Consider the following 26325-nt stretch of genomic DNA (forward strand, 5'->3'; position numbering starts at 1 on the left):
CTAACCCTATTGTTTCTCCTCTTCTGTGTATTTTTGGGGAGGTTTGCAAGCTGGGTCTCCATGCTGGAGAACAGCCGCGTGACGCCTGCATTGTCACTCGTGCCCTCGGCTGCACGGAATGCGGACGGCACGGGAGGGACTCGTGCAGCTGCGTCTCACAGTCCTCCTGTTCCCCCCTCGCCTCTCCAGCTCCCATCTTATTTTTGGCCGTGGCTCAGCTGATTTATAATCCCGTTTTTCATCTCATTACGAGTTCATGTTTTCTCAGATCGAGAGCAGAGCACAGTGGCTGTCTAAAACGCGCTTCTGTTTCTCGCAATAATTTCCCCCCCAGCGCGCTCTGCGCCGCATCTTAAGCGCGGCGCCTCCTCCCCGGAGCTGCGGGAGCCGACAGCCCCGTTCCGCTCATGCCCAGACGGGTCTGTGCAGCCTCACCTCTGTCTGCTCCCACCGCAGCCCTGGCGAGGTTGTCCAGACTGCGGCATTAAAGCTAAATCCACGGATGCTGCAGCCTAATGTCACCCCTAAAGAAGGGTCTTGACTTCCCTACAGCCGGAACTTGGGGCTCCGCAGTCGGGAGACACCCTTGGGTGGAAGGGAGAGCTAAGCAGCTCCCCATTCATGTAACTAGGGTGACACCCCCTGACCTTTCCAGCACCACCTCACCCCCTACTCCGGTGACCCCTTGTGAAGCCTCTTCCCTCTCGTTTGCAGCTTTGCAAGAGACCCTTCCTTGGTCCCCCTTTCCTGACCATCACCCACCCATCAGGAAAGGCTCTGCTATGAGACCCTTTATACCCCCTGACCCCTGTAATCTAGAGTTCCCTAAGTCACCGGACGAACTCAGACAGGGAGAGATTTCAAACCTCAGCGGCGAGGGCCCAGGCAGACCCAGGTCTGTACAAACTCCGCATGCCAGTACACGTGAAAATCTCTGCAAATCGCTACAAAAACAAAAGCTTGGATTTGTTATATTTCAGTGAAATGTGGATCATGGCATGAACTATCTGAGCAACAAACAGAGACAGAAATGAGATGCAGGAGGCATGGGGGGGCCAGAGAGAGGCACAGGTGCCTAGGTGGGTGAGTCTCAGAGCTCAGCCAGGCACGACAGGTCGGGAGGCTCTCGGAGGCACTGGCCAGGCCTCTGGGCCACGCCTTAGCTAACAGGTGGGGGTTAGGAGTGGACTGAAGACAAGCAGCGAAAGGGAAACAAAAGCAGACAGGCAGAGAGGGGCAGCTGCCCGCTCCCTGGACAAGCCTTCCTTCCAACCACAAAGAGAAACGCACAACTCAGACACCCCCTGCTCCTAGCAAGTGGATGGAGTTCATTGCGGCTGGCTATTTTAATTACCTTCGAGCAAAGTAATTTTGCTACTTTCATTTAGAGGAGCTTTTTGAGAGAAGCTTTCACTCTGATTACCTTCATTAATGAGAGATCAAAATGCATCAAAGCAGAAGTGAGCGCAGGAAGAAACGCAGAGGGCAGGGCTCTCCGGGAGGAGGTGTCCAGGCCCAGCATGACTGCGCGGCTCTGTCTTCCCTCATTAGCCCCGCGGACACCCCGGCTCTCCGCGGCGGCTGGCGCAGGGCGGGACACGAGCTCCCCTGAGACGAGAACGCGCGGGCGGGTCCCGGGGCCGGGATGCGGCACAGGCTGGGCCTCGGCTTCCTGAGGTTCTGCGCCTCGGTTCTGCTGGAGTCGGGGGTTCGGGGCCGTCTCGCCCTTCATGCGTCCAGGCCCCCTCGGCTGGGGACATTCCCCGGTGCAGACACTCTCGGCTGATGGGTGATAACAGCTGCCACTCACTGTCCCGTGGTCACTGCGTGCGGCCGCGCTCTAACCCTCTGATTGATTTCAGTTACTTTGACACCGTGGCAAGTGCTCCTCCCTCTCTTTGGAGAAAAAAAAATATGGCCCAAAGCGGGCCCTCTCCCCCGTCCAGAACTGCGGGCAGAGGCCGGTGCCCAGGCCAGCCGCACGGAGGGTGAGGGAGGGAGAGCGGGAACCAGGACCAGCCCAGCCCCCCGGCCTCTGCCCAGCTCTTGCCCCCGTGTCCTCCTACCCCTGGCCCTTTCCCTGCCTCCTGCCACTAGGCGGCGGAAGGACCCGGAAGGAGCCCTGCGTCCAGAAAGGGCATGGAAGGCCTTTCCTCGTGCCTGTGAGTGAGCAGAAAGCGCTTGCAGATTTGAGCAGTGGCTGCTCTGACAGCTGCTGGGCTCCTCACAGATAATTAGAGAAACCGCCTGAGCACAGAGACTCGACGCGCGGGGACATTTAGTGGCAGCTACGCCGGGGCCTTGATCTTAATGGAAGGCGCAGTAGAGAAGGGCCTTAGGGAAGTCCCGGATCGACATCTTCTCACTCCAGTAAATCATAACATGTGACTCGTGTCCCCCCCGACACCTTTGGTGGCCCTCCTGCCACAGAGACTCGGCCAGTCCCTGGAGGGGGTCTTCCCCACCAACCCACGGTCCCCTGTGCCGGGGCCTCTGGCCTGTCTGACGTGGAGGGTTTCTAACCACCCTTCCCATCCTCTCACTTGGGGACGCTGAGGGGACCGCATATGTCCTTCGTTTAGCACACCCTCATCTACTTGTGCATTCTTCTAAAAAAATGACCAGAGCAGCTCCAACGAGCTGGGATAAAAAGACCAAGCAGATGTCCCTACTCATAAGGACACCCAGCACGGCAGGAAGACAGGCGCGCCACTGAGAAGCTATACTAGGAGGAGGACCCTGGTGTTGGTAGAAGTCCCGCCGGCCCCTCGGTGGGCTTTGGGCTCACACGGGACATCCCCTGGCCCTGCAGGTTTCTCTCAGGTGCAGAATGACCTTGAGACACTTGGCCAAGAGTTCCTGGGCAGATGCTTGCTCCCGGCCCAGGGCATGCCCCTCACAAGCTTTCCGGGGGTGGGAAGGGAGGGGGATGTCCCTCCAAGGCCACCCCTTAGCAGGCATGGTGGAGTCATTAGAAGGTCAATATGACGTAGCGGCAAAGCACTTGGGCTTCTGACGGCCGACGAGGTCCCATGTGGCTGGCTTGCCCCAGCCCTGGGGCTTCCCTGGCTCCTCAGTCTGGTCCAGCAGCCCCGGTCCTCCCATTTGTCCCCAAACACACCAGGCAAGCGCCCACCCTAGGGTCTCGGCGACTGGTATTGCCACTGCCGGGGCTGCTCTTCCCCAGATGTTCTCATGCCTCGGTCCCCAAACCCTCATCTCCTTCGGGTCTTTGCGGAAACGTCACTTCTCATATCAGAAGCCCCTGCTAACCGCCTTCCCTGCTTTAGTCTTCTCCACGGCCCTGTCACCACCCAACAGAGCACTCCTGGTCACCGTCCATCTCTCCCACGAGACTGTACCTGCCACGAGGGCAGGACTCGGTCTGTCTTGTTCACGGCTGTGTCCCCGACTTGCAGCCGACGCACGCCCGCCGAGTGCACGGACAGACGGACGGGAGAGCGCCGTGGTCAAAGTGACGTCCCAGGAAGCTCACTCTGAAAGCCACGTGGAAAGTGGGATTGCAGGAGCATCTGGCTGGGGGCTGGGGGGACAGCTGGGGCGTCACAGAGGCCACCCAGACAGGAGACGGTGGGATGCACTGTCCCAGGTGGCGGGACAGAGATGAGGAGGGCAGGTAGGGAGGACATGCCGTCGTCGGGCTGGAACTGTGCGCAGAGGTGGGTGGAAAGAGAGGAGAGCTGAGGAGGACCACGGGGGACACGCGGGTCGGCAGCCGCTGGGGCAGGAGGGGCGATGGGGGGTCGGAGGGAGGGAGTCGGTCCTGGAAGACAGTGACCAGGGCTGCAGGGGCACGGCAGAGGCCACTGCGGGAGGGACGCACAAAAGCAAGCCCAGAAAGCACCACCTGGACCTGGCATTTAGACGGGTAATGTGGCATTAATGAACTCAGTGGCAGAGGGACGATGGGGACAGCAGGCAGACACAGGGGCTGGGGGTCCGGGGAAGCCAGGAAGTGGAGGCGGCCAGGGCAGGTAAGGCTGCGGGTGTCTCGGAGGGACGGGAAGAGGAGGTTAAGTGGCACCTAGAGGGATGCTGGGACAACAGCCGGCTCCTTTGGGCTGAGAGAGACAGAGCCTGTCGGCAGCCAGGGGGTGACGGCTGCCAGGGGGTGATGAGGAGCACATGGAGGAGGAGGAGGAGGAGGAGGAGGAGGAGGAGGAGGAGGAGCTGGGGACAAAAGGGAGGGCCGCCAGAACATGGTGGGAAACAACGCAGGGACTTGGGGGCTGTCGCTCGCCTCCACACGTGAAATCAATGCGGCGTGGCGCTTTCTCAGCTCGATACCTTATTAGCAATTTTTAATTACTGGAATGTAATTAATTCATTCCAAACGCAGCGGTTCTGTGAAGCTCACCGCACGGACTGCGCCGATAACACTCGAGCACGTTTGTGGGCTGCTCACACAGACGCCCCGTGCGTAAAACCTAGAGGAAATATCCGAAGAACACGCCTGTCTGTTTCAAGTCACTTTTCTCCATCCCGGAAGCAGACATCACAAATGGGAGGACCGAGCTCCGGGGGTGCTGGGCGGGGAGGCTGGGAGGGAATGCTCGGTTCTGCCCAGCCCCGCCCGGCGTTTGCACGGATGCCGGCAGAGGCCGCCGAGTGACGAGGGCGTGAGAGACAGTCCGGGAAGGTGCCCGTGTGTGCTTGAGGTCTTGGGGCGTCTCTGGCTAAAGCAGCCCCGGAGGGTGGCCCCGGGAGTGGAGGGACATGCTCGGGACCGGACTGGAACCTGGCATTTCTTTCGGCTGCCAATCGCATGGGTAAGGCCTGATGTCCTGATCATGCCAGCGTCCTCAGGCCCTGGCCCAGCCTTGGCAAGCGGTGGGCACGCAGTGAATGCCCGTGAGGCCGGTGGCTTGGAGGAAGACGGTCAAACGCTCTTCCAGGGGAGCTCACAGTGAAGGCCAGGAAGGGTACAGAGCGATGCTTTGCAGGAGCCCTGGACAGAGGCGGGTGGGCCCAGGAGCGGCAGGGCGAGGGAGACGGGTAGGGGACTTTGGAGAGGAAGCGAGGCCAGCCCCAGAGCCAGACCAGGGCGGGAGGTTCCTCCCCAGAGGCTCCACCTGCTTTTCACTCCAGGCTCCTCCGGTGGCCTCTGGGCGTCCTGGTGCCCTACTCCGCCTCTAGAGGGGAGAGAGGTTTGGGTTTCTGATGCGGGAGGCCCTGTGGGTCTGGCGTGGCCGACCCACCTTCCCCGGAGAAGCTGCAGCTGGGCTTCTCGACACCCTGCTGAAAAGGGGGGCCAGGCCCAGCCGTGGCTCGCATGGCCTTTCCCATGGCCCGTGGCCCCCGAGTCCTCCTTCCACACCAGGAAGTCCCGGGGGGGGGGGAGGATGGAGCAACTGCATCCGCTGGAACCTGCCTTGCTGGGGCCTAAGGAAAACAGCCCAGCGCTGTGGGTGTTTTTGCAGGGCCGAATCCAGGGACAGAGCCTGGGACCTGGGCTGGGCTCTCCTGTGTGACTCGGGGCAGGTACCGGCCCTCTCTGGGCCTCAGGGTCCCCATCTGGAAAATGAGAACATCGGACTAACTCATGTGATACTTGGCCAGCTTGAGTTCAAACCCTCTCGCTTGGCTCACAGGCCTGTCCCAGTGCGCTATGATCCACCTGTCTCCTCGTACCCGCAGATACCCCCCTCCCCTCCCAGGACCTGCATGTGGCCATCTGCCCTTCCCTGAGACTGGAGGTGCCTCATGCCTGCACCCGGAGAAACCCTCCCCCACCCTCCCAACCCGGCAAACTCTCCCTGCCCTGCAAGGTCCACCTCCAACGCCTCCCCTGCACCTGCTCTGAACACCCCTCTCTCCATCTAAGGTAGATGCACTCCTCCCCCAGGCTCCGCTCACATTCCCCGAGAGCCTTACGTGGGTCCGGTCACTCTGTCCAGACTGGGGCCAGAGACGCCTGGTTCTCCTCTTGCTCCCCCATCGGCACGCTGGGTGGACTTGGGGACTTATGACATCCCTTTTCAAAGAGTGAGACAGCCGGACAAGGTGATCATCAAATCTGATCAACTGTCGGTCAAGGTCTAGTCATTCCCTAAGTAAGCCTGGAGGACAATGTTCCCCGCCCCCCCCCCCCCCGGTTTACAGAAGGGCCCGGCACCCCGACCGCTAGTCCATACCGCCCGGCACGTGAGGTAAGTGAGCCAGGGTCTCACAGCCTCTTGCACCTGCCCCTAGAAAGTGCCACGACGTCGGCAATGACACTGCCACCATCCCGGAGCTGTGACATTCCTCCTCGCTCACCACACACCGGGCACTGCTTGTTTCCCACTCATGGAGCTCTACGAGGTAGGTGCTGTTATTATTGCCATTTTACAGATGGGTAAGTGAAGCACAGAGACTCTGCGTGCCTTGTCTAAGGCGGCACAGGATGGATGCATGACCGATTCCAAAGCAGTGCCCTTGAGCACGGGCCACACTGCCCACCAGCCTGGCCTCTCTGATGTCCCCTCAGGCAGCGCCCAGCTGTAGCAGAGTAAACCCGAAGCCCCCTACCGATGCCTGGCAACGCCCCAGCCCCGCACCGGGCCCTCGCCCATCCCCGGAAGCCGAGTCTCGGGCTGGGGTCTGGGCTGCGTCCACACACCTGGGCACGCGGAGCATTCCCCAGCGAGGCAGAGAAGACCCGCGGAAGCACAGAATGCCCCTGGCAGGTGGGGGGCCTAATGAAGTTCCTAAAGCAACAAGATTCAAAGTAACAACAGCAACAAAATAACAAGAAGAAGAAAGCGGGGTAGAGGGCTCTGGGGCAGCTGGCTCCATGTGCTCTGCTAACTTGCAACAAAGTGTCGAGTTTTTACGCCTGCTGAGTAACACTTAAGGAAAAAAAGGTTTACCAGTGAGCCTGTGGTATGTTCAGTTCCCGTCTCCCCGCAGGGACGTTATTTCCTCTGGTCTCATTAGCTGGGGGCGCCCCGCAGAAGAGCCACGATGCACCTGCAGACGCTGTTCGGGCTGAGGGAGCTGAAGGGTCCACTTGAGACTGCACCTCTGACAGCCTCTTTTCTCCCAGAATCTCACGGTTTGTTGGGAAAACTGCCCGACTACGACATTGCATCATCATCTGGCGTGACGCCACCCTGGCAGGGTGAGCCCTTGCCGGAAGGCAAGCCCTGGAGCAGCACAGGAGATAAAGCGCCAATTCAAAACAAGCCAGAAAAACAACGTAAAAGTGTCCACCGACACAGAAATCGGAACGTGACGTCACACGGTAACTTTGCAAACACAAACCCGGTGAGAAGTTAAACAGCGGCTGCCGCCCAGCACCCGGGTATTCTCTCGGTGGTGTCTGGTGCCGATTCCGCCGCAAGAAGAAAGAGATGCGGCATCCTTCCCACGTGGCTCTCGCCCCCGACCGTGGCCGGGGGACACCCTGCCCTCGTGACTTGAGAGATCTGGGACCAAAGCCGCAAACTCCAGGCCAAGCGACGCTGCTGAGTTCAGTTTGATTTCCACACACGCTAAGGGTCCCTAAACGATATTATGTTCCATCTGCTCGCACAAGGAGTCCCATCACCATGGCAACTGGAGCGTGCTACCGGAAGTTTTCTCGTAAAAGGGGCTAGAATGCCACCTCTTCTCCCCTGCAGGGTGGTGGGGCCGTGTGGTCCCAGCCATCCTCAGGAGCGACCCTCCCCGCCGGGGCGCAGGGGCTCTGGCCGCAGAAGGAGTGCTCTAGACCGCGGTGATACGGCCGGCATGACCTGCCACCTCTGCCCCCTGCTCTGCACACGCTGGCCCCACAGGAATGGCCTTGTGGTCACTTCCGGGGGCAGCGAAAGTCCCAGAGAATGAAGTCATGACTTATCTTTGTAACATTTGGTAGACATAGAGAATAGAAGACAGACAATTTTAGAATTGTTGTTTGCGTGGGGAAAAAAAGTGGTTTTGTATTCTGTATTAAGAACTCCCTAGAAATCTGGGACACGTGACAAATTGTCCTCAGTGGGACTCAAGCCGGCGTTAGATGTTCTGCTGCCCCCCCTGGGATGCGCACTGTGGGAAGCTGTTCTAGGGTGCTCCGTGCTCCCCGGACCTCCCTGCCCAGCTCTGAACAGAGCCGCTGCCACCTGTTTGCTCTGCTTCCTGCTGGAGCCGGGGCTCTGGCGACGGTGAAGTGCTCACCCCAGGCACCTTCCGTGGGCGGGCCTGCCCCCCAGCCGCCAGGGCCCCGCTACCGTGTGCCGGGCGCTCCCATGGCCGTGCCGGGGGAGGGACAGTCAGCCACCTTGGAGCTGACCCTGGTCCTACGGCTCAGAAGGCCTCTCTGTGGCGCCCAGACCCACGGGGCTCTCTACAGAAAAGGAGCCCGAGCTCCGAGTGGGCCCCTGCAGGACAGCGCCAGGGTCTGACTGACACTCAGCATCCTCCTCGCTCACCCTCTGTCTACCACGAGGCCACCTAGGACCGGAATTGTCCCCCAAACCTCCTGGGTGGGGCCCTGGTCCCTGTGTCTCTGTTGCAGCTTGCGCATCCCTCTGCTCCAGGCCTGCGGCCACACTGCAGTGGGGAAGTACCGGCGGCAAGTGTGGTTAACACCGCCCGCCCGGATGCCCGTCACGCGCCACTGCAGGCGGGGAGGAGTTTGCACGGCGCCCCTCACGCCGCCCACGCAGGAGCAGGCGGCGCCCCGCCACCGTCCCGCGGCCGAGGAGACGGCCCCGCGCAGGGGAGCAATGCTGCCCCGGCCACTCGCAGGGGGTCCAGAGCTGGGACGCGGCCTCGGTCTCCCCGGGAGCCCACAGGGAAGAGGGTCTCGGGGACGGCAGTCCTGCCGCACGCAGCGGGTGACGACCCTGCGACCCCAAAGGATTGGGGGATGAATCCAATCTGCGTGGAGCAGACCTGGGCCCTGGCGCGCTCTGGGCCCCGGCTGTGCTCCGGCTCCCCGCGAGCTCACCCGGCGGGTCCACAGCGGCGGGGGGCCTCGCGGGAACCCGGAAAGGCCGCGTGCACAGCCGGTGCGGGGGAGGCCGCGCACTCGCTGACGCAGAGACGCGGTTTGGGGGACGCCGGACACCGGAGAGGGGCGCGTCCGTCTACGGAACCCAGCGCGGCCCACAAAGCCGGAGCGCGGCGAGCGCTGTCGTGGCTGCTGAGGACCCGGAGGTGGCGCTGGGCGGCGTGCCCAGCGGGGTGTCGCTGCCGCGGCTGCTGTGCCCCGTTGGCACCTCGGGTCTCGCGGGCTCCGGGCACCTGGGCGCTCGTGTTGTGAGCACGGGTTCGAGAGTGCCCAGGACGGCCGCGGCGCGGGTCCACGCGCCTTTCCAGACCTCGCCCGCCCGGGGCCCGCGCCGCCGCGCCTGGCTGGAGTGCGAGCTGGGGCAGCAGCCCTGCCTGGGCGCGGGCGGCGCGGGCAGGGGCTGTGGGGCCAGCACGCCTGTGCGGCGCTGCTACAAGCCGTGAGTACCCATGTGCACATGTGTGTCGCGCGTCACGTGTGCTCAGGCTGGGGGCCTGGGAGACCGAGGCTGGAGCTCCGTCCTTCCCGACCTGTGCCAGCCCTTCTTCACGGCTCCCACCATGCCGGCACCCTCACCTCCCAGCGTGGCGGGCGCCGACCCGGTCTCCTTCTCCAGCCCCGTCCTGCTCCGCCCTACCCCAAAGCAGGTCTCTGGCCTCACGCAAGCCCAGGTGGGCCCGCCCGCCTCAGTGTCCCTGCTCCGTCTCTGTGGGCCGTTCCCACCTGCCCACACGCCGCTCTGCCTTGTGTGTTTCCTGATTCACTCACGGGTGCCCACTTTTTTCCGGGTAACAGATACTTCTGCGGGCTGTGGCATGTGCTATTTACTGGGGCCACGTCTGCACAAGAATGTGCGCCAACGCCTGCATCCTTGAGCGACTGGGAGCCGCCTCGCCCTGTCCGTGTTGGAGCGAGGCTCCGCGCTAGGTGCGGGGAATATTCGAGCGTGTGAGGCAGCCACAACCCCACCCTGCAGTTCTCACATCAAGTGGGAGCTGCCGCTGCCCTTGTCCTCTGACCCAACCCCAGCACAGAGCCCGGCCGCTCTGGTGCCAACTCCATGACATGTCGCCATGTCCAGGCAGGGGCTTCCCGCCCTGCTCGGGGCATGGACAGGGGAGGCACGGAAAGCTTTCCCACCGGCAGCTGCTCCGGGCCAGAGCTGGTGTCACCACCTTGCTGGGAACCACTGCGCTGCTGTGTGTGTGGCCACGGTCTGCACAGTGTGGCCTCCGGACTCGTGGGACTCTGCCCAGAGGGGTGACCACGGTCCCGGTCACCACCCTGCAAGGGCCACCGTGTGTGCAGACCAGGAGGATGCCTTGCTGTCTGGTCGCTGATAACACATGGGCTGCACCAACCAGGCTTGAGTTCGACCTTCCTGGATTCGGACAGAACACGTCACTGAAACGCCACCGTGGCCGTTTCCTCACGCTAGCCTTTCTCTGTCTTTACTTCCTTTACCACGTGCAACCCGTAGACTCAGCACCCAGGCCCCCGTCGGAAGCGTGTTAGAAGATTAAAACCAAAAGGCAAGAGCCGTCCGCCTACCTTGCAGGAAACAGTCCTTGCTGTGCACGGCGACGGCCTCCTCCCCCCGCAGGCAGGCGGCGCGGTGGAGCTCGCAGTGGTTCTCGTAGAACCTGCCGTCGGAGCCGCACACGGGCAGGTAGCTGGGCGGGCACGCCTCCAGGCACCGGCACGCCGGCCGCCCCGTCTCGCCGACCAGCACGCACCGGCTCCCCCGGCCGCAGAGCGTCTTCCCGCAGGCGGCCGGCAGCCCGCCGTGGCCGGAACGCCCTGCCGGGGACACAAACACGGAGGATCAGCTGCCTGGGCTCGGGGACAGGGGGTGCAGGCTTCCCGTGGGGCTCGCGAGCAGAGGTTCCATCCACCTGGGAAACTGAGGCTGCCCGAGGTGGGGCTTGCGGGGCTTGGGGTCCCTGATGGAGTCCCTGTCTCTCCAGCGAGAGGCCCCCACTGCTACGGAGAAGGGCGTCCCGCTGCGCGGCGCTCAGGTTCGCGGCTGACGCACTCTGCACACCCCAGGCACGACCCCGCCCACCCGGCACCCACGGGAGGGCTTCGGATAAACTCCTTGTAGGCTCTTCCCTAGGCTCGCTGTCCCTGCTGCCAACTGAAAAGTGAAGACACAGGCCCTTCTTGTCAGCAGAGGGCAAAGCCGGCCACCACCGTCACCTGGCCCCGAGACGGCCTCCCGGACTGAGGAGCCTGCGGAAATCGAGGACTTTCTACAAAAACTCGAGGACTTTCCCTCTCCTTCCTTCCTTCCCTCCGTTCCTTTATCCCGCGATGAGGCCGGCCGGGCTGTGGGCTGGGAGCCTCGGGGTCCCAGAGCCGAACAAGCCTCCCTCCGACCCCGCCATTCTGTAGGGTGATGGCACCCACGCAGGTGCAACGCTGACCTGAGACCGAGTGAGGCCCGGGCCACCAGGCAAGGTCAGGCAAAGAGCTGCAGGAGCCACGACGGGGCTGCTGCTTAGGGAGGTGAGTGGGGGCAGGGGTCCTGGAGGTGGAGAGGAAGAGGAGGAGGGCTTTCCCAGAGACGCAGGGGGCTCGGGCCCAAGCGGCCTGGCAGGTGGCATCCGCAGGCCTCTGTGGGAGACCAGACGTGCTGCACGGGGTGGGGGCGGGGGAGGCGAGGTGTGGTCCTGGGAGACTGAGAGAGCCAGGCAGAGGGGTCTGGACAGGACCGTGCAGGCACTGGGGAGCCATGGCAGAGTACAGGGAGGAAGTGTGGCCTGAGAAGACAGCAGTGCTCGGTGTTTGGGATGGGGGTGGGGGACAGCTAATGCGGAGAGGCCGGAGGCTGGCCTTCTCCTCCGCGAGAACAGGGCGCTCCACGGCGCACATGGCCGCAGAGCTGCCGGCGGCCTGTCCTCTGTCCAGTCCTTCCTGGCGCGGTGTGTGGCTGTGGGCAGGAAGGCCCTGGAAATGGCGGCCGTCACGCTGCTTGTTGGTCCCCTGCACCCAGCACGCACCCACGGTGACCCCAGGCTGCGGTCCCCAGACAGCACCAGTGACGCGGGCGGCAGGGATCTCCGAAAGGCGCAGGCCAGCGGAAGGCCAGACAGCCTCGGCGCCCAGAGCGCGGGATGATTGGCAGGCGTCACCCCGGCAACAGATGGGAGGCTGGGAATTACACAGGGACCTCCGAACACAAATGATCAAAACGTGTGTGCACATCTTACGGCCACAGAAGACTTCGCTTCAAGTCCTAATCAAATCCCTGCCGGGATGCTCCGCGAGACAGCTCGGCCCTGGTCCTCAAGGCTGAACTTTCAGCCCCTTCCTCCTCCCCCACGGGATCAAAATATCTAAGGAAAAAAAAAGTCTTCGTTTTCTTGTTTTCGGTTAAGTCTGCTTTTCATCATGTAGATTTGAAAGGGAAAAAAATCAGTTATTGGCAGATTAACTGCTTGATTCAACGGTTCATTTAAATTCCTCCAGCCTTGGCGAGCTAAGACGTATTGACTTTTTCTGGAATCCTAATAAACTAGAAGGTCAAAGCACCTCTGAGCAGCGCACAAGCGCAGCTCCTAGGCGGGCTCGAGTCTCTTTTATCCACTTTGCTAATTGTCTGCGTGTCGCCGTGAAGGCCGCGGGCGTCTGTGCCCCTCTGCCGCCTTCCCGCCTTCCCGCCTTCCCGCCAAGCCTGCGGCGGTGGGGGCGGGAGGGGGGAGGAGGGAGGGAGGCCCCGGCGGGCGGGGTGGGGGGTCCGGGCTGGCGGTCCTGCTCGTGACGTCTCTGCCGCTCCGCTGCAGCGTGCTTGATCAGCGTGACTCTCCTGGGTTGTTAGGAAATGGGCCATCCCGGAAAGTGCTGGCGGCTCCCAGAAGAAACTAACATGGCTCTAAAAATATCAGCCTTTGTTTCGTTCCCAGGACAGGGCCAGGCACAGCGCTGCCGTCGGACCCTGCTTTGATAAACTTCCTGCGCAGACTGGCCGGGGACCGCCAACCACCGCGCTGGAGAAGCGGAGGCGGAATCTCGGCTCTAGCCTCCTGGAGTTTGCTTCTGGCTTTTTCTCCAGCTGCACCCCCGGCCCCCACCCCGGCGCCCCCCACGTCTCTCTCCCTTGGGCTGAATCAGCTCCAACACACCGCTGGGGCCGTTTCTGCTGCAGTGCTCACTGCCGGCTCGCGCCCAAGTGTCCGCTCTCTGAGTCCTTGCAGCGGTGCCTGCCCCACACCATGCCCACGGTCCAGCCTCAGGAGGCCGCACAGGTAGCTGCTGTGCCTTTGCCCGCATGTGGCTCCAGGACTCTCCAGTGCTAAGAAACGTGAGGGTTTTTTTTTTTTTTTTATTTTTTTTTATTTTTATAACATACTGCTGCAGAATTTTTTTTTTTTTTTTTTTTTGAGACAAAGTCTCACTCTGTTCCCCGGGCTAGAGTGCCCTGGCGTCAGCCTAGCTCACAGCAACCTCAATCTCCTGGGCTCAAGCAATCCTCCTGCCTCAGCCTCCTTAGTAGCTGGGACTACAAGCATGCACGGGCACCATGCCCGGCTAATTTTCTCTATACATATTTTTAGTTGGCCAATTAATTTCCTTCTATTTTTAGTAGAGATGGGGTCTCGCTCTTGCTCTGCCTGGTCTTGAACTCCTGACTTCGAGCGATCCTCCCGCCTCGGCCTCCCAGATTGCTAGGATTACAGGTGTGAGCCACCACGCCCGGCCAAGAAACCCAAGGGTTTTAGGAGCTGATCTCCCTAAGGCTGCGTTAATGCGGCTCAAAAGCCAGGGGAGGGGCTAGGATGGGGAGGGGTGGGGGCCCATGTGCCGCGACCTTCAGAAGGTACATTTTGCACTTGCTGCCTCCAAAGGGGGTGGAAGGAATGGAGGGACGGAGGTAGGAAGGGGGACAGGTGTCCAGGAGGGGCCTTCTGGGGTAAGGGGAACTAGAAGCTGGAGAGGCGGAGCAGGAAGGGGCTGCAGAGACCGCCTGATCCAGCCCAGGCCGTCAAAACACAGCCAGCTCCCAGCGGACGGGGAGAACCCGCTCTCCCAGCCCTCTCCACTGAAACCCCAGTGTGCCCAGGTCGCAGCGAACACCCCTGAGGACCAGCCCCGCACGGGGCATCGGACGCCCCCACTGACCCGCCTGCAGCTGCGGCGCCCACGGCCTCCCCCGGGCTGTGCTCCGAGGGGTCGGCGCTGAGAAGACACCTGTGCCCACCTGTGGCCGTGGGGCTGTCAGGAACACTCAGCTTCCCTCCTGCGTGGAGGCTGGCTGCCAGCAAACATTTGCTTCCCAATCACCTCCAACTAAGACGGAACAGCTTTGAACCCTGCACGGGCCCCTCAGGAAGGCGCTGACAGCGGCCCCAGGGAGGGCTGCGAACACCCGGGCAGAGACAGGCCTGGAGGCTGAGCCCCGGCCGCGTAGACGCCAGCCCGGGGGCGGGCTCCTCATTCAACACACCCTGTGTGGTCACCACGTCCTCCTCGTCGCTGACACAGAATGAAGCCCCCCCACCAGCGCGGCGACGAAGCGTGATGGGAAAGGTAACCGAGGGAGACCACCAGCAGGCGCCGGCGGTATTTATGGGGACGGCCGCGGCGCGCGAAGAGATATAATGCGCTTAATTTATGGTCATCAGGAAAGTCGTTTACCCAGGTTAAAAACTGACCGTCTTGCCAAATAAGCCGCTTTTCAGCACTGATTAAATTTGCTGAGCACGGTCCGGCTCGGGGACTGCTGCACCGGAGTCATGGCGGCCGGCGGGAGGCCCAGGTCCGTTGGCACCAGTGGGTGCCGAGGACGCCCCCTGTCGTCTGAGTAAGGACCCTCGGGAAGAGCCAGACAGCGGGCAGCTGTGACGCAGGTGCAAAGGTGCCACCTGGCCCCACCGGCCCGCCTGGGAACATGGGTGAGGTCCTGCCGCCTCGACAGCCAGCCCTCCCAGCGATACTCCCTGCTGAACGAGTGCGTTCCCCTGACAATCTTATAGCCAGGAAGCTCCTGGCCCCTCAGGCTGCTGCAGGACCACGAAAGATGTGGCCCTTCCCGGGCGCTGACCACAGGCCCTGCCCGTGGGAGCCCCAGTACCCTCCAGGTGCCCCGGGTGCTGGGGCTGCCTTGGTCTACCTGCACCCTGTGAAGCCTCATTCACACTCAAGCACTGGGAAGAGAATCCGTGTGTGTTGACACCCAGCCAGAGAGGGCCGTGTGTGAAGTAACCACCCTCCCCCGAGGCAGGCCAACAGCCAGGCGCGATGTGAACACTTAGAATCCATGGCCTCATCCGACTCCCATCTAATTCTCATCACAACCCTGTAAAGTAGACACACAGGCCTTACCCAGCACGAATGTGTGTGCCCATTGTACAGGTTCAGAAGGATGAGTCAGGATGTGACTTTCCTACGGTCAGACAGCAAGTAGGTGGTAGAGCCTAGATTTGAATCAGTCTCACTTGAAATCCCTCGGATTTGGGATAATCTACTCAACTGGGGATATGGTCCCTGCCTCAAAGAGATCCTGCTGGGAGGGTCCAGATGTCCACAGTCTCAGCTTCCCCAGTATCAAGGTACATGCAGACATCAGCAGCCCTGGCCAGGACCTCTGCCCTCCCACACCTGGGGGACACCTGGCCTGGAGGCTCACAGCGCTGTAGAAGGAAGCCCTGCTTGGACCTGTGACCGTCACAGGCAAAACCCGCTCCTGGCTGTGCCTGGACCCCCGGCCCCCATTGTGATGTGTCCCAGCTTCAGCACCTCCCTGCCCCCACCCCTGCCACGTTGCCTGAAACCAGACAGGTGACTGTGGGCAGGTGCGCTGTCCTCTCAGTGGCCGCAGGTGATTTCAAATTCAAGCCCCAGGCCGAGGCTCTCGCGTGCTGGACGAAAGCAGGAGTCTGACCATAAAAGACCGGACCAAATTCTTCAGGCCCCAAAGCTTCACGGAAACACACAGCCCTCCTTCGGTAGAAGGGAACGTGACCTGCCTCCTGTGCCGCCGACAGGTCCCAGACCGAAGCCTGACAAATGGGCTTCAAAATCAACCGGTGAGCCAGAGTCGGCTACACCTGGAACGCGGGGAGGGAAGGAAGACCTTTAATCTGGCAGCACGAACCTCGATTCTGTCTGCAGAGTTTGCATCTAACCGGTTTGTGTCACACCAAAGCGCAAACATGTCCGCATGCATTCTCCGGCGCTCCCGGGCGGGGCTAAGGCGGGGGATATTTCTGGTCACAGACGAAGAACAAACACCAACCACAAGTGCCAAAGTAAAGGCTTTTCAAAAACTTAGAAACACACCTCCACGACGGGCAACAAGCAAGCCAACGGCCACCAATGCGTCTCACAGTGACAGCGTGCTCCTCTCTGTGATTATACTTTCAAAGACGGAGACGGGAGCTCAATGGAAATGTCCACTATTAGCACAAAAAAATGACTATTTTCTAATCAGGAGGGTGTCAGTTTCTCCTCTCAGAGATGTGCCCTTTTCTCTCGGCAGGATTATCAGCCACAAAAATATGTCCTAGGTCACATCAAGACACGGCTTAGTGGCAGTACCAAGCAGGTGATTTTCTTTCTTCTATTCTCAGCTTCAACTTTCGGGCTCAACGGAGGCAAGTAGCTGCGGAGGCCTCTGGCGGGTGAGGCTGAGGGTTGCAGGGAGGTGGCTGCTCTGGCCGAGGGGGTGGCCGGGTCTGCTCCGGCCCTGGGACCAGGCGAGCACAGGGAGGACTGGGGATACAAACTTCCTTATGGTCGCCATGGAGGTCTGGCAGCCTGTCTGCCTCCACGAGAGGCCCGCGGTCAGGGGCTGCCCTGCCGGCCACCGCTTGTGAGTCTGCCACCGCCTGAGGGACCTCCCTGTCCGACTTAAGCCCCCACGAGCAGGCCGTGAAATATAAGCAGGTGTGTCAGGAGGTCCAGCCTCCAGAGAGAGAAGAAAGACCAGAATCGGAACCGCCACAGGAGAAGGGTGGCAGCTGAAATAGCAGCAACAAGATATCAAAAATCCAGGAGAACCAAAAACAGCACAACGAAGGTTTTCGAGGGAATCGTGATTTTTGAACCAAACAGAAAATCAGGGGAGTTTAAGGAGAGAATGGTCCTTATTGAGACTCGAATTAGTGGCTTCCAAGATCAGAGAAGATATAGCTCAAAATCCAGAGTGAAGATAGAAATAAAAGAAGTCTTAAAATGTAATAGTCATTCCAAACAAAAGCTTCAAGGAATGAGAAATAGAGGAAAACTCCCTAACGATGTCATCTTGAATAGCCAATCACTAAGTGTTTCCCATCAAAATTAGGAGCCAGACAGGGATACCTGTTTTCACTATTTTTATTCAAAAAGGAAGTATGATAAGACAAGAAAATGAGATAATCATTAACATTTGTAAAACAAAGACAACTAAAAACTATCTCTTTTTGCTGATTGTGTATCTGTATACTTATAAAACTAAGGGTCTCTAGTGAAAAAAATGTTAAAATTGTAAGAGAAGTATGATGAACTAGTTGGACAGATGTCCAATAATTCTTCTTGATGTTACCAATGAATAATAAGAAATGCAAAAGGGGAAAATAGTCTACTCATAATGATGGCAAAAGCTATAAAATGTTTATGAAATAAATTTGACAAGAAAGCTACAGGACCTGTGTGGAAAACACTATAAAATCCTACTGAAGCTCATAAAATAAGATTTGAACAAATGCAAAGACATTTCTTATTCTTGGGTGGGAAGACATTACCATAAATTTACAAATTTAATGCAATCTTTTTGGAATTAGATAAAACGATCTTTAGAAGTTCATTTGAAGGCATAACTGCCCCTAGATAACCAATAAAAAGAAGAAAAGAACAGTGAAGGGGTGTACCTGACCAGACACCAGAATGTCAAACCAGAAAGCTGCTGTGATAACATCAATACGATATTGACCTTGGAATAGACAAATCGATGACTGTACATTTGGCCACAAAACTGAAGAGAGAATCCAGAAATAAATCCCAGTGTATATGAAAATTAGATGTTTGACAAGAGTGACCATTGTAATGGGCAAAAGATCGCTGTGTGATAAAGGATGCTGGGGCAGCCGGCTGTCCACCTGGATAAAATGACACTGGAACCCTACTTCACACCACATACACAATCAAATTCAAACTACTATAAATGTTTGCATTATTCTTACTAAATAATGAGTAGACAGGAAAAATACCTGTGTACTTTGTGACGAGCTTAGCATTACAATACAACAAACAGCCACGCAGTCATGTACTCACCCGTCCACTGAGAGAAAAAGAACAATTTCATTAGTTTTGAATTTCCCCATTTCCCCCTTTTCAATTCTAATCCCTCATTCCCACTCAGAAGCAACCATTACCCTGAATTTTGTGTTTAGTATTCTTTTGCTCTTCTCTATAGTTTTATCTCACCCTCGTATTGCTGTGCAATATAGTATTTGTTTTTATGTTTTTGAATTTTATATAAGTGAGTCACACTGTGCGTGTTCATCTGAGACTTCTTTTCCTCACACACTGTTTTGTTCCGCCCTTGTCTCTGCACAGGCCTGCAATTCATCCATCCGCACTTACAGTAGCCACTGTGTGCACATTTAAATCGTCTCTATTAGGCAGTTTACTTGCTTTTTTAGATCGTCTTCTGTTTATTTATTTATTTATTTATTTTTGAGACAGAGTCTTGCTTTCTTGCCTAGGCTAGAGTGAGTGCCGTGGCGTCAGCCTAGCTCACAGCAACCTCAAACTCCTGGGCTCAAGCGATGCTCCTGCCTCAGCCTCCCGAGTAGCTGGGACTACAGGCACAAGCCACCATGCCCGGCTGATTTTTATATATATATATATTAGTTGGCCAATTAATTTCTTTCTATTTTTATGGTAGAGACGGGGTCTCGCTCAGGCTGGTTTTGAACTCCTGACCTTGAGCAATCCGCCCGCCTCCCAGAGTGCTGGGATTACAGGCGTGAGCCACCGCGCCCGGCCTTTCTGTTTATTTTGAATCAAATACTTTACCTCTTTTACTTTTTTCCTACTCACATAAAAATTAAATATCGTCTTTTATTCTTCTACTGTTGACCTCAAAATTTAAAATGGATAATTAAGTCTAAAGGTAATCAATACTTTTACCTTCCACATGAAGAACCTTAGAACAAGTGAATTCTAATCACTCCTTTCCATAACAAGACCGTATAGTAATTCTATCTTTATTTCTCATAATTCCTTCCTATACCTCAAATTCTCCCAGTTGTGCTTGTCTAAAATGTCCTTGTCCATTTTTTCCTTAACTTAAAGAGTTATTTATGCTGTGTAAACATTTTTATGTTCATACATTTTTTCTCCTTTTGATAAACATTCTGTCCCCTGTCTGCTGGCTTTCTTGGGGTGTCAGCTGACAGCCTTTCATTCCTTTGCAGGTAAATCCCCCTCTGATCTCTGGATAATTTTAACATCTTCTCTCTGGTTTTCTGCAGTTTCCCTATGATGTAAGTATGCATATTTCTTTGTATTTCTTTTCTATGTCTTTGTATTTATTCTGCTTGTAATTCATCAGGATTTGTGTCTTTCACCAATTCTTGAACATTCTCAGCCATTTTCCATTAAATATTCTCTGTACTTCATTATTTCTCTCCCTTTTTTCAGGTATCCTAATTAGACCTATGCTATAAGCTTTCATTCTATTTCAACATCTCTTATCTCTTTCATATTCCCCATCTGTGGTTTTTCTGTGCTGCATTCTGTCTAATTTCTTCAAATTCATCTTCCAGCTCCTGAATTCTCTCTTCACCTATTGCTAATCTCCTGTTACACTCTTCCACTGAGTTTTTAATTTTGAATTTTTGTTTCTAGAATTTCTATTTAGTCACTGACAAAGATGGTCATAAATATAATCTCTTGATTTATGATCATGCTTTTGAACTTTAAAAATATTAAGCATATATATTTTATATCTGTATCATTTTGCTATTTAGAGATTATTCTGGCTCTTACATGGAATGTGTCCTCGTGGCGTTTTGATGTTTTCCTGAATTTCACTTGCGTTTTTAGCCTCTAAGTGTTTCTTATTTTCTCACCAGCGCATCAATTCTTAAAAGGATTAAAAAAAAAACATTTATCTACCATATTGCCAGAGGTAGCAGTTGGATTATGATTTTAAAAAATAGAATTCGACCATTAAAAAATACTTTGAGATAAAAAAAAAAAAATCACGGGTACTGTTTTCAACACATCAGTTAGCCCTTTTGGGGAGGGGACGAGAACAATCCCCGCTGCAGAAGAGCCCAGGAAAGGCCAGCATTGCTGCCAGACGCCTGCTTTAGTTTTCCGGTGTCCACCTGCACGCTCACCTTCCACCACCGTGAGCTCCAACACTGAAGAGAAGTCTAGCTATGGGGTCCAGCAGAGGGAGAAAGAAGAAGAAATGGACACATTGGTCACCAATACCCTGTGCACCTACTTTCCATTCCTAAAGCCGCAGTAGGAGCCCTCAGTGTCAGTACTGTCCTCGACATACAGACGTGGCCAGTCACACATACAAAGTCAGCGACGGACCCTTCTGGGACCACTTCCCATAAAAGAAATCAAAGGCGGAGTTGAGTTTGAAATGTCTTCTGAGCAGGCAACCCCTTGCCTTGGGCAGTCCCACCACGGTGTGGGTCTGGACCTGCAATGTCATCTGGTCACTAACTAGTCTATGTCGACCAGGACAAGGCTGTTGTGCCTGGTCACGCTCTCCAGAAAGCGGGGAGCATCAGAAAGTGGGGGCTTCAACCCTCACTGGCGTCTTTCCATTGGAAGCCGGACAGAAGTCATTCTATCCTAAGTGCTGGCTCGATCTTATTTATAGAACAACAGTGGGCAATATTAAACATAAAAAATATTCATCTAAGCAGGTCACATTAACAAAAAAATGATCCTTCATGCTTGATAATATACATGCCATGTCAACTCTAAACACATTTTATGTGTAACAATCATTTTTTTTTTCATTCCAACGAGAGAAAATTCCAACAATGTTTTATGTTCAAAAAGTCACAGTAAGGAGGAAAGTGTTGGAGCATAGGGGTGGCTGGGTGGGGTCATGGCCATGGTAAGGAAAGGGACTGAGAGGGAGGGTGGCCTCGTCGGTTTGGGGGGGCGTGGAGGCGGGTGGTGACAAGGTGGGCTCAGAGCCCCTGCAGGGAAGGGGGTGAGCGGGGCAGCAGCCTGGTGGGAAGGGGCCGTTTCACAGGTGGCTCCCATGATAGTACGTGTATTGAGGACAACGGGAGCCAGGTTTCTCGCGGGAGAAGAGAGTCGCAAATAGGAAAGGAAGAAAAGCTGGAACGAACCCTGTGGTTGGGTTGGTGTTGGGGGTTTGGAAGTAAATTCATGGTGTATAATTCAAGATGTCTATGTATATATATGAGCGTACATATGTCTCTCATAGCTGTTTTCTGGGAGAATCTGCACGCAGCAAAACCCCGGTAGCAGGAAGCACATTTAACTCTCACATCTTGGTTTCTAAATACAACTCACCACTAACAGGAACCAAGCCTCTTTGAAGAAGTGGCTCATTCCAGGGAAGGGGCAGAGAAGGATTAAGAATAGCCCGGAACATCTTGTTTTGCCAGAAAGCAAGGAAGCACTTACAGAATCGCGAGATACAGCAAAAGGACACGGAAGCCATGTGGAAGAAGGGGCTGGCTGGCCAAATCTGGGACATTTTCGAGCATGAAAATAAATAACGATAGTAATGAGTACTCACTTCCTATTTATTCAGTGGAACGCATGAGTCCACACTTAGTTTGAAAAAGAGGACAAATAAATGGAAACAAAAGAAAGCTCCCTTATATGTAGGAGAAATCATGGAATTAGAAAGTTTGCACTTGGCAGTCATCAGAGTACTAATTAATTCAGGCAAAAACATCAATAAAAGTTAAAACCAGTGGGCAAGTTAGAGGAAGAACAGAGTTTTCACAGAGTCTCAAAGCGTCTCGCCACAAAACGTGTGTTAATTTTAAAGGAACGCAGGGCAGCTCCGCAGGGAGAAAGCTGGCAGGTGACTCACTCAGGTGGTCAGCGTTCCCAAAGACAGGTAGATAACAAAAAAGGCCCAGACTGAAGCACAGAGAGAAAAAGAATGAGCCAATAACTGAACAACTCATTAGAGAATGTGGGACAATGTGAATAGGACCAACATACGTATAATTGAAGTTTCAGAAGGAGAAGGAAGAATAGGGCAGAAGGAAGATTTGAAAAGAGATTGGCTAAACATTTACAAAACTGAAGAAGGACATCAATCCAATATCCAATGAGAGTAAAACCCAAGCAAAGAAAGACAAAGGAAACCACAAAGGCAAATTATCACGCCTTGGTATGAAAAATCGCTGACAAACACCTATGCCATTTACTGTATGTAAATGACACTTCGACTTAAAAATCATCCCCATGCAGGTTTTGTTTTTTCCACAACGCACTTAAGATGAAATCATCACAAATGAAACTCAAGAAATCTTTTCTATTCCTTCCACATCGTAGCCAGCAATGCAGGGCTTCACACCTGCACGGGTGGGCAGGCAGGGTTCTGGAGCACTCTGGCCCTGAGGGTGGTGGGGCTCAGACAGGGGCTCCTGAGCCCGATGGCTGACCTCAGACACAGCACCACGGCAGCAGGGAGGCCGCGGCAGTCTGGCGTGGCCCAGAGCGGCTCATGCTGCGGAGAGGGTCACGGGGCAGTGCTGGCCGGCCCTGCCTCCTGGGACTACAGCCAGGGCTGGCTCACGAGTGCACGACTGGAAAAGCAATACAGGCCCCCATGCTCAAAAGAGTTTAATGCTCTGGGGGTTGTTGTCCTGGAATTCTTGCTAATTCTCTTTGCACTTGTGTTCTATAAGAGAAGCACCACGCGAAGTGGGGAAGCTTGCAGGCTCAGCTCACGTGCAGGCCTGGCTCTCGCCCCCTCCACCCCTCCCCAGGCTGGCTCTGTGCTGCCTGCTGCCCCCACTGCACCCTGGGGGGTGCACCCCCCACCTTGCTGCTGCCCCAGCCTGGAGCAGCGATCTGCCCACACTGGGGGAGGCTGCATGCTGCTGCTGTCCCCGGCAGGGGCCCAGGCGGGGTGTGGCCAGGGCAAGGGGTGCACACACAGCACCAGGCACCTCTGGGCAGGGCAAGGTGATGGCTGCCCCTGCCCAGGCTGACAGCACCATGGCACGGTTGGTAGGGGCCTCTCGCCCACCATCATGTTGGGCTCCAAATACATCTAGGCACGGGGGTTGCACGCCCTTGGGTGCTGTCTGTGTACAGCGGGTCAGGGTGCTGGGCCCAAGGGAAGGACAGACGATGTCCTCACCCCTGGCTGGGCCCCACGGTCTCCCTTTGCTGTGGGCTCAGCAAATTATGTAGCTGGTCCTGGCCGTAGCTGTGTCGGGGAGTCTCCCCGCCCGCTCCCTGCACGTTTCTTCGTGCAAGGCCCTAGGCCATGTGCACACGGGACGTGAGTCTCCCATTTGTGTGTCCCACAAGGTGGCCACGGCCTCAACCGTGCAAAACAGTGGCACGCCAGTCCTGGAAGTGCAGCCATTTCTGACACGCTATGCACTCGCTTCAGAAATGATTCTTATTTTTCTTTTGAGACAGAGTCTCACTCTGTTGTCCGGGCTAGAGTGCCATGGCGTCAGCCTAGCTCGCAGCAACCTCAGACTCTTGGGCTCAAGTGATCCTCCTGCCTCAGCCTCCCGAGTAGCTGGGACTACAGGCGTGTGCCACCATACCCAGCTAATTTTTTGGGGGGTCTCACTCTTGCTCAGGTTGGTCTTGAACTCTTGACCTCAAGCAATCCGCCTGCCTCTGCTTCCCAGAGTGCTGGGATTATGGGTGTGAGCCACCACACCCAGCCAGAAATGATTCTTAAATGCTGCTCTTGGGAGAGGAACAAGTGAGTCCATCCTGCCAGCCTGAATGCCAGCGTGCAGGGCACACAGATGGGTAGAAAGGTCGTGGTCTCCTTTTCGTGGGGACAATGCTCACTCACTCATTCATTCTAACATCAGCTAAGCACTACTAGGCCATGTGCTACGTGCTAGAGAGAGAGCAGTGAACAAAACACACAAAAATCCCTTTTTTGGAGACAGAATCTCACTGTCACCCTGGCTGGAGTACAGTGGTGTCAGCCTAGCTCACAGCAACCTCCAACTCTTAGGCTCAAGCGATCCTCCTGCCTCAGCGTCCCGAGTAGCTGAGACTATAGGCACGTGCCACCACGCTCAGCTAATTTTTCTATTTTTTGTTGTTTGGATAATTTCTTTCTATTTGTAGTAGAGACGGAGTCTTGCTCTTGCTCAGGCTGGTCTCAAACTCCTAAATTCAAGCGATCCTCTTGCCTCAGCCTCCCAAGGTGCTGGGATTACAGGCGTGACCAGCCTTTTATGGAACTTAAATTCGAGGGGAAGGAGAAAGAGAGGAAGCGACAAATAACATGAGGAAGGAGAAAGGCGGATGCAGAGTGAAGGGCAAGGGCTGTTTAGGGAAGGCGGTCAGGGAGGGCCTCCTGGAGCAGGTGGCCTTTTGGCTTGCGGAGTGATGGAAGAAACAGAGAGGACCGGAGGGCAGACCCAGTGCCAAGTTCCTGGGGCTGGAGTGAATTTGGAGTTTTCAGGGAAGAGCAAGGAGGGCAGCTGGAAGGGAGGAGAGAGGAGGGCGCGGCTGAGGCTGGGGTGGGAGGGCAAGTTGGGGACAGAGCCTGCAGGGCCACGCGGGGAGCTTTGGAGCAGGGGAGGGATACAGGGCCTATGTTCTCACACAGGCGTCCCGGCTGCCGGGTGGACGGTGACGCACGGAAGTCTGGCGAAAGGAGACGCCGGGAGAGCCGCGTGGCAGACACGGGGTGTCCGGGCGAGAGAAGTGGCCGGGCCGGGGCGCGGGCGAGGCCCTTTGCCCAGCAGCATCTCTTAATCTGCGCCAGATCGGGTCCAGCTATTAGACTGCAGACTGATCTGTTGCAATTGAATATTGATAGAAAAAGAATCTGCGGGCGCACAATTACCGAGCGTTTATTATGCTCCAGACGCAGGTTTTCAGTGCTTGCTATAGATTATCTTCACGGGTGATTTTGTTGTCAACTTTGGGGAGTACTCTATATTTTTAGCTTGTAAATCTGTTTAACATTAACATTCCTTTAAAGTAACCCCCAAAATGTACGCCAGCAGAGGCCCCAGCTCTGTCCCAGGAGCCGTCCCCCAGCCGTCTGGACGGCCTGCCCCAGCCGGGGGTGTCTCCGCAGGAGACAGGGAGGGGCAGCTGGACCCGGTGGCCGAGCGGCGAAGCCGCATCCCCAACCCCGCCCGGCCTGAGGATGAGCCGCCGCCCACCGCGGGAGTGGTGCTGAGACACTGAGAGGCAGACAGAGCTACTGGGAATGTGAGTTCAAACTGCTCAGCAGAAAACCTGAAAAGACATCAGCAGACGCTTGTGAGGAGAGATTTAAGGCCCTGTTGACCTTCCAAGGCTCTGTGACATCTGACTTTCTGCTGTTAGAGATTCGTTTCTTTAACTAGACCTTCTGAAACTATAAGTTTGAATTTTAAGATTAAGGCATTAATGAATCAGTTCACTCATGGAGTGATCTTGTGTTCCTACCACAGGTGAGGCCCTGGCTGCTGGGGACACGGAGAGAACGGCAGACCTGTGTCCTGCCCTGGAAGCTTATGATCCCGGTCACGGCTGCCGCAGGCAGCGTGTGCAGTTGTGCACTGCGGAATCAGGCCATGGCGGTGAAGCCCGGCCCACACTCTACTCGCCCAGCCGTGTGCCCTGCAGGGGGCTGAACCTGCCCGCATGAGGGGACACCTCCTGGTCTGCACAGAGATGCCACCTACCTGCCACGCCAAGCACCCACAGGGCTCCGCCCACACGTGGTGGGGTGGGTGGGGTTTTTGCTCTGATTGACACAAGGCTCTGGAGCTGGCCGCGCCCCGGGAGATGGCCCAGCACACGGCGTCAGGGCCGTGGCGGCCTCGGGAGATGGCCCAGCACACGGCGTCAGGGCCGTGGCGGCCTCGGCCTGCCCGGTGCCCGCTGCTGCAGTAGAGACCCCGGTGACAGTGGGCCTGGGGAAGGCTGGGCCCCACAGGGAGCACAGGGACAGGGGAAACAGAGTCTGTCTTTGACGTCAGGGTGCAGGGGAGGGAGACGGGGCGACCGGGCAGGCTCTGGTCTTCCCGTCCGGTGCCGCGGACCCCACTGGGTGAGACCCTCCTGCCAGCCCAGCCTCCTCCTCTGCTGCACGGCGGGGGTGGACTGCGTGGTCCCCACTTCCCATGTGGCCTCGCCCTCCCCAAGCGTCCCCGAGAGCGTGCCTCTGA

The 26325-nt window shown here is 56.6% G+C and overlaps 1 protein-coding gene across 1 annotated transcript in view; it reads right to left on the reverse strand.

The window, feature by feature from the left end:
- Positions 1–26325, reverse strand: part of FSTL4 (follistatin like 4) — a 316540-nt gene that overhangs the window by 145609 nt on the left and 144606 nt on the right. The window contains exon 4 of the mRNA XM_075996042.1: positions 10550–10798. Coding sequence (XP_075852157.1) covers positions 10550–10798 — 249 coding nt within the window. The remainder of the gene's footprint in view (positions 1–10549; positions 10799–26325) is intronic.

The sequence above is a fragment of the Microcebus murinus genome, chromosome 21 (assembly GCF_040939455.1).
Source record: "Microcebus murinus isolate Inina chromosome 21, M.murinus_Inina_mat1.0, whole genome shotgun sequence".
NCBI lineage: Eukaryota > Metazoa > Chordata > Mammalia > Primates > Cheirogaleidae > Microcebus > Microcebus murinus.